This window comes from Mandrillus leucophaeus, unplaced genomic scaffold (assembly GCF_000951045.1).
Source record: "Mandrillus leucophaeus isolate KB7577 unplaced genomic scaffold, Mleu.le_1.0 Scaffold489, whole genome shotgun sequence".
In the NCBI taxonomy this organism is placed as follows: domain Eukaryota; kingdom Metazoa; phylum Chordata; class Mammalia; order Primates; family Cercopithecidae; genus Mandrillus; species Mandrillus leucophaeus.
Genome location: NW_012105242.1, coordinates 1,334,225 through 1,342,821, shown reverse-complemented (window position 1 = coordinate 1,342,821; position 8,597 = coordinate 1,334,225). Strand labels below are relative to the sequence as shown.

The window sequence follows — 8,597 nt, the reverse complement described above, 5'->3', positions numbered from 1 at the left end:
CAACATGGCAAAACCCCATCTCTACTAAAAATACAAAAAATTAGCCAGTGTGGTTACATGCACCTGTAATTCTAGCTACTTGGGAGGCTGAGGCACAAGAATTGCTTGAACCCGGGAGGCAGAGGTTGCAGCAAGCTGAGATCTTGCCAATGCATTCCAGCCTGGATGATGTCTCAAATAAAAAAGAAAAGAAAAGAAAAGAAAAAGAACACTTCAAAACACAAATTGCTTATGTATAAAATATAAAATAAGACTATACTGTCCAGACATGGTGGCTCACACCTGTATCCCAGCACTCTGGGAGGCGGAGGTGTAAGGATCACATGAAGTCAGGAATTGGAGACTACCCTGGCCAATATGGTAAAATCCTGTCTCTACAAAAAATACAAAAATTAGCCAGGTGTGGTGGTGCACACTTATAATCCCAGTTACTTGGGAGGCTGAGGCAGGAGAGTCGCTTGAACTCGGGAGGTGGAGGTTGCAGTGAGCTGAGATCGCGCCACTGCACTCCAGCTTGGTGACAAAGCGAGACTCTGTCTCAAAAAAGTAAAAATGTAAAATAAGACTATACTAATAGACAATAAACTTTCCAAAATTAAAGAACAGCTAAGTTAAGCATATTTTATACAGCAGATCTCAGCTAAGGTAACAAGTGGGGCATAATCAATTTTCTGGTCTATAAGAAACTTAAGTGCTCAATACATCAACATAAAGCCATCTTCAGAGATTATATAAATCTTAAATCAGAATTAATAGGTTATCTGGCAAAGTAGGCTCTATTATCAGAGACGTTATTTCTTTTTGACTTGTGTGGGTGTCACTGATGTCTGTTTTAGAAACAAAACCACATTAAAAATATTTACCTTCTGTGTTTGGGCTTTTGATGCCAAAGATGTCACTAGGTAGATGGCTGCATCTTTGTGTTTCCAGTTGACAGATGGATTTTTTGCATATTCCTGCAGCATGGAATTAACATAACCAGAGAAGATTCCTGTCACGGGTCCCTCAAAAAACTTGCATAATCCTCGTACCAGATCACAAGCAGCCCTGCGTCTAGTATCAATATCTATGAAATGAAAAGAAAATATATTATGGGAAAAAAAAACAACTAACAACAAACTGACCCAATTTATAAGAAAACAAATTGCCTGGAATAATTTGGCTATGATTGTAGAAAGAAAAAAAAAAAGAACAAAACACAAACGGCCACCCAATAGCTATCAGCAACACAAACAATGAAAAAAAAATCCCCCAAGAAATACAAAATCAAAATGAAACTAAAGAGGTCACAGAATCACAGTATTTTGATAAATACTAACTATGTAAGAATAGACAAATGATTCAACTTTTGATACTTTCATGCAGGTCACATATAAGAGCTTTTTAAGACAAGCTGAAGAAGGACAACAGTTCTCAACGAAAGCCAGCTGAAAAAACACTTATGCTCAATCCCACTTCTCCCATTTACTAGAAAGAGAACCACCTTAAAACTGGCTTGCTAAAAGACTAGTAACTAAAAAACCAAGATACACACCAGATCCTTCCAAATCTCTCCTTATGTACTCCTCAGAATTATCTTCAAATGCTTCTTCATCAGCAGCTACAGAGAGAGATATTTCAGATAACACTCCAAAAGACGTCACTGTACTTTACAGCTGAGAATGTAGAAGAGTATGTAGAACTGCCTTGTTCTACAGCAAAGAATTCTTTCCTATCAGATGACTACTTCACATACTCTTAATCATTATCTAGAGCAGCAAATGCTACCCTGAAAGGTGAGGTATTAGGTAATTCACACAACTGTGAGACAGGCTCACTTGTTCTAATGTGACAATTTCCCCAGAATTGGATTACACCTGCAACTGTCAAAAATGTTAGGGATCAATATCAGAATGCCAGCTTTAAATTTCACCAAATAAGATTAAAAAACCAACAACCTAATTTTAATCACTATTATTTCATTAAAGTCATTTCAACAACAAATAAGTAGAGTGGACAATGTCAGATCTGGCCGGCATGGTGGCTCGTGCGGGTAACCCAGCACTTTTGGAGGCTGAAATGGGAAGATCGCTTGAGGCCAGGAGTTTGAGACCAGCCTGGTCAACACAGCGAGATCTCATCTCTATTTTTATCATATAAATTAAAAAAAAAAAAAAAATCTATCCACACACACACACACTTTGGAGATAGGGTCTCACTCTGTCACCCAGGCTGGAGTGCAGTTGTGTGATCATGTCTCACTGCAGCCTCCACCTCCTGGGCTCAAGCAAAACTCCCACCTAAGCCGCTTGAATACCTGGGACCACAGGCACATGCCACTATACCCAACTAATTCATTTCTTGTAGAGATAAGGTTTTGCCATTTTGGCCTGGGCTCAAGTGTTCCTCCCACCTCAGCCTCCCGAAGTGCTGGGATTAAAGGTATGGGCCACCACACCCAGCCAGATTTATCCTTTAAACATATTTTTATGAAAACACAACAGGAAATAAAATCTCATGCTATATTGTCCTTAATTTCCTTATTTTGTTCTAGACATAATTTGAGAACCACTGATCTAATAACTATTTTGATATAAAACACAATCCTGGCCAGGCATGGTGGCTCATGCCTGTAATCCCAGCACCATACGCAGCACTCCAGCCTGGGTGACAGAGCGAGACCCCTGTCTCAAATAAATAAATACACAAAGCCAGCTAAAAATTCAGTGAAACAATAGATGAAACAAAATCAAATTCTTTCGCTAAACAGAGATTCCAGGTAGCTTATCGTCTTAATGTAAAGGAATTTTTGAAGTCTTATTTAATATTTCCATGAGAAAACCTTCACATGGCACAAGAAAACTCATTACAGATACTACATCTTCTGTCTTGGTTTAGAAAATAAGAAATAAATGATATACAAGTTTTATTCAGTAATAAATTAATTAGACTGAATATATTACAAATAACAAAGACTTAGTAAATTTATACTAATATACTTTTGCCATAATTACCTCTAAATTCCATGTTAGGCACAATAACCTTTTCACAGATACTCGTCAGCGTGTTCTGGTCTTCAAACAGATTCTTATAATGAGGTCTCTCACAAACTGAAGCCAGAAATTGAATTGCATTACTTACCAACTGGAACAAAACACAAAAACAAGAATATTTTTAAAAGCAAAACTCAACAGCTTATTCCTTGGGGAAGATAGGGAGAGAATGTCTTTTAATTATTTTTCTCCACCGTCATCTTACCAAATCATATTTAACCTCTTGACCCGTTGTAACTAGTAAATTCCAGATGGCTGTAACAAAACGAGGCAGGTATCGCTGGAATTCTTCATCGTACTTTTGTGCATAGAGTGCAGCATTATCACAAATCTGGGATTTTAAGAGCTCCAATAAGCCGGCTTCCTCTTCATCCTCACATAAAAGAAAACAAAAACTCCAACATACAACTCTAATGCTAACATAAGTAAGAGGAGTAACTGAAATTCCTGAACTAGACTCATTATCAATTAAATCCAAATCAAATCAGTTATTGTAAACTACAGCTATGTCACCATCAGTCTTTTCACCAAGTCTTTCAAATAAGTTGCTGAATTACAAAATATTTCCGTATTAGATTCAAACAGTATATTCTGGCCTAGTGTAGTGGTTCATGCTGGTAATCCCGGCCCTCTGGGAGGCTGAGGCGGGAGGATGGCGTGAGGCCAGGAGTGTTTTTTTTTTTTTTTTGAGACGGAGTCTTGCTCTGTCACCCAGGCTGGAGTGCAGTGGCGCGATCTCAGCTCACTGCAAGCTCTGCCTCCCGGGTTCACACCATTCTCCTGCCTCAGCCTCCCGAGTAGCTGGGACTACAGATGCCTGCCATCACGCCTGGGTAATTTTTTTATTTTTATTTTTTTAGTAGAGACTATCCTGTGTTAGCCAGGATAGCCAGGATGGCCTCGGCCTCCCAAAGTGCTGGGATTACAGGCATGGGCCACTGCACCCAGCCAAGCCCAGGAGTTTGAGTCTTGCCTGGGCAATACAGCAAGCCCCCAAAATAAAAAAAAATCATCTGGGCATGGTGGCGCATACCCATAGTCCCAGCTAGTTGGGAGGTTGAAGTGGGAGGATCACTTGAGCCCAGGGTGGTTGAAGCTGCAGTAAGCCATGATCACGCCACTGCACTCCAGCCTTGGTGACAGAGTGAGACAGGGGAAGACATCAGAGGGAGACCAAAAACCAAAGCCAAAACCAAAACTCCCTCACACTGATTACTCAAGGCATAAATAGGGATGTAAAACGACACAAGGTAGCACACAGTTAACTGGGCAAAAAGGTCCTTGTAAGAATTCTATACAAAAAATTTCCTTGAGACTTTTGTGTGAAGAAAAGTTTTGTTTTCTGAAGTTTTTCCCCCAATGGACTGAAATAATTATTTCATGAGAGCTACATCTTTTAAAGTTCCTATTAATATAGTCAACCTCTGAGACAAAATCTGTTGTACAACTATAGTAATGATTTATTTCTGTACCCCAGAAAGAAATCAAACCTGATTTGAATCACCAATTTTAATTTTTAGTTTATTTGGTATTGAAGTATTCTTAATATTTTGTCTTTTGTCTCTTCGGAAAGGTCATAAATATATTAACAAATGAGTAGCACAGAATAAGTGTTGTATGTTTAAAAGTACATAGTATAAAACCTGTATCAGAAATCTTTACAAATTACGACCTTTTACCATTTTCTCTCTTTCTCGAGCTGTGGAAAATTTTTCCTTTTTTTGAGACGAGGTCTCCCTGTGTCTCCCAGGCTGGAGTGTAGTGGCATGGTCAAAGCTCTTTGCAGCCTTGCCCTACTGGGCTCAAGGTCAAAGGATCCTCACAACTAAGCCTCCTGAGTAGCTGTGACCATTAGCATGAGCCAACACGTCTGGCTAATTTTATTTTTATTTTTTGTAGCAATGGGGTCTCCTTACGTTGCCCAGGCTGGTCTTGAACTTCCGGGCTCAAGGGATCCTCCCACATTGGCCTCCCAAAGTGCTGGGATTACAGGTGTGAACCACCATGCCTGGCCAGACGATTTTTAAAAAGGGGCTACCATTATAGAGTTTTAAGTTTTCTTAGTATCTTCAATGAAAAATAATTTTATTTCATGAAATATCCACAATGTGACGACTTTAAAGCCTCACTTTCAATAATGTAATGAAACAGCCTTACCTGTACACTATGGCTTAAGCTGGGCCCATGGTAAGAGTAATTCTGTATACTGCACATACCAAACATGTAACGTCAAATAGAATCAAATATTATTATAGTATTGAAATTTTATCTTTTAACAAAGCAAGAGTAAATAGGTTTCTAGATTGTAGCCAAATAACTCTTAATGAAAGAAAAAGACCACTCAGGCAACATTTTAAATACTTACATCAGTTTGTAAAAGCTTATTATCCAATGTTAAGAGAGTATGAAAATTATTCATCCAAGTTTCCATATTATCTTCAAAAAATTCAGGGAGATCCTACAGAATAAACACTGACTTGAAACTTTTAATTAAAATATTAAGAACACTACTTTTATAAGTTCCTTCACCATGTGGACAAACACCATGTGGACAAAACATTTTATACACAGGCTTCACAGCCTGAGCATTACCTATTCTGACAAGAATTCTCTGCTCCAGCTACATCTGGCAGCTGCATAAAGCATTCTGACTTCTGCCTCTGTTTGTATGCTATAAATGATGCCACCTCTAGTTCTTGTCCTAATCTAAATCTTCCTTCAAGGTTCAGCTAAGACTATATGAAGACTTTCCTTACAAAGCTCAAGCTCAGTGCATACTAATACATCCCCTTTCTTTTCTGAACTACATTTATTGTAAGATGACCACCAAGGCAGACAAACTAATTGTCTTATAGTTATTGATTTCTTGTGGCATAGTACTGCCTTCTTAATGAGGGTACAAGTCCCCTGAGGGCAGATTATGCCTCTTTCCTTGGTCTCCCTGCCAGACAAGTTATCAAGAGCTTCATTAAACCTGACTTCTCAGAATTCAAAAGGTGCAAGAAAAAACAGTAGTACTCATTTAAGTAAGAACTTCTCAAACTGCTATCCAGCTGAACACTGATGTGGAACATGTCCTTTTGGGCTGTTCATCTCCTATTCTAGCTAAAACAACCCAATTTCCTTTTGGGGAATGTTCTCCCTACCACTATGAGTTTATTCATGTTGTGAAGATAAGTCCAGGTACTGGCTACAAACAATGAATGGGCTAGGTCCTCCTTGCATCGCAGTATAGCAAAAATCTGTACCAATTAACACCCCTTTCTTGCTCCTGAATCTTGAATTAATGGCTAAGAACAGAAAAAATGATTGGAGGCCACTATCTCAGTAGCAACAGGGTAACTAGGCATTCCCTGCTATAACCCTGTGGCTATGTTTCCTCTGAAATACTACTAGTTCTTACCCCTTTCAAAGTCTGGTACTTCAAGCCTTTTGTCTCCCTCATATGGCTTCCAATACAAGTCCTTTTGTATAAGCTGGACAGCAACCCCTAACCAAAACATGATTCCCCAAATGTTAATACCCATATAAATGAACGAAAGAGGAAGGCCTCAGAAATCTAGCTTCTTAATGCTGTCAGTAAAACAGTGTACAGGGTGACTCTCCAAGAATAAGTTAGGATGGTGGGTTTTGCTAACCTACCAGATACAAGAGAATACTGCTTTTTTCCATGAAACATCTCATTAGCATCTGTAGGAACTATATCGTAAAACAGAAGACTATAGATACATAGGGGGAGTCAGAAAAAACCTTGTCTTTTAGAAAAATCAATGCTGGCAAAAAAGTCTTATCAAATAGAAAGAAAACTCTCTAACATCGAAGAGTAAGAACCAAAAGCAAGAAATCAAATTAACTTACCTGAAAGTTTAAACTATAGAACAATTTTGAGATCAGGATCAGGGAAGAAAACAGAATCCTCAGGGCAGAGGCATCATTTGCATGGGTACTGCAAAGTTCAATAGTGGCCTTGGAAAGGAATATAGCAACACCGTTTTAGTGCATCGTAAACCCAGCATGCTGATCTTAGTGAAATAGCCTTGCACTAAGCTGAGACTATTCATATTTCTTCTCCAAAATTTGGCTTTTATTTATTTTTTTGAGACGGAGTCTCGCTCTGCACCCAGGATGGAGCGCAGTGGCACAATCTCGGCTCACTGCAAGCTCCGCCTCTTGGGTTCATGCCATCCTCCTGCCTCAGCCTCCCAAGTAGCTGGGACTACAGGTGACTGCCACCACGGCCGGCAATTTTTTTGTATTTTTAGTAGAGACGGGGTTTTACCATGTTAGCCAGGGTGGTCTCGATCTCCTGACCTCATGATCTGCCCGCCTCAGCCTCTCAAAGTGCTGGAATTACATGCGTGAGCCACCATGCATGGCCTTGGCTTTTAAATAATATACAGTCACTTAAGAGATTGTGAGTCTTTATCATTCTAAATGCAATTAACAGGTTTTACTGACCAAGCGCAGTGGCGCAGGCTCTAATCCCAGCATACTCGGTGAACTGCTTGAACCTGGGAGGCGGAGGTTGCAGTGAGCAAGAGCGAAACTCCATCTCAAAAAAAAAAAAAGAGAAAAAGCAGCTAGGAGTGGTGGTGTGCACCTGTAGTCCCAGCTACTTGGAATGCTGAGGTGGGAGAATCACCTGAGCTTGGGTAGTTGAGGCTGCAGTGAGCTATAATCATGCCCCACTGCACTCCAGCCTGGGCAATGAGAGTGAGACCCTGTCTTTAAAAAAGAAAAAAAGTATTTATGTATTTCTTTAAATCTTATAGGATTCTTGCAAACGCCAAGAACACATTCAGGAAAGTATCCTGTAAACTGTAAAATAATGTATAAATATATAAATTAATTAAACTCCAAACATAGTCAAATAAAAATATGTTTAGAGATACATACTCAAATACTTGGGTGAAATGATATGATGCTTAGAATTTGCTTTTACAATATTCCTAAGAAAGGGAACAGAAAAAATAAAACGTTGCTAACCATTAAATTTGTGTCATAATAGATGGGAGTTCACGATAGCATCTCTATTTCTGTGTAGGTTTGAAATTTTTCAAAAGAAACGCTCTAAACATTATCTATCAAATAAGCTTTCAAAGCATTCTCTTAACATGTATACAAACATTCAAACAATTTAAAACATTAATTTAAAAATACCATCAAGATGCATTCCATACCTTAAAAAGATTAGTCAAAGGCAAGGCAAAGGCATCCAGAACAAGTTTAATTTCAGTCCATAACTCGTTTGACTTAAATTCATGACGGTATCTAGAAAAGCAAGGTAAAACAGATACATTTACAAGTTTTTTTTATGTTCTTACTTTAGGTCTTCAAGGATAGATGCTGATTGGACATCTATGGATAGATGGTTTTCTGAAATTCAAAGGGAATTCTTGTTTTTTGTTGAGATGGAGTCTTGCTCTGTTGCTCAGGCTGGAGTGCAGTGGTTTGATCTCGGCTCACTGCAGCCTCCACCTCCCAGGCTCAAGTGATTCTCCTGTCTCAGCCTCCCGAGTAGCTGGGATGACAGGCACATACTACCACGCCTGGCTTTTTTTTTTT

General features: G+C 39.0%; 1 protein-coding gene across 1 annotated transcript in view; it reads right to left on the bottom strand.

Moving 5' to 3' along the window:
- Nucleotides 1-8,597, bottom strand: part of CSE1L (CSE1 chromosome segregation 1-like (yeast)) — a 59,912-nt gene that overhangs the window by 24,188 nt on the left and 27,127 nt on the right. Inside the window, exons 5-11 of the mRNA XM_011995412.1 lie at nucleotides 8,213-8,303; nucleotides 6,891-6,998; nucleotides 5,398-5,490; nucleotides 3,238-3,405; nucleotides 2,994-3,123; nucleotides 1,535-1,600; nucleotides 864-1,066 (exon numbers count right to left, since the gene is read on the bottom strand). Coding sequence (XP_011850802.1) covers nucleotides 864-1,066; nucleotides 1,535-1,600; nucleotides 2,994-3,123; nucleotides 3,238-3,405; nucleotides 5,398-5,490; nucleotides 6,891-6,998; nucleotides 8,213-8,303 — 859 coding nt within the window. The remainder of the gene's footprint in view (nucleotides 1-863; nucleotides 1,067-1,534; nucleotides 1,601-2,993; nucleotides 3,124-3,237; nucleotides 3,406-5,397; nucleotides 5,491-6,890; nucleotides 6,999-8,212; nucleotides 8,304-8,597) is intronic.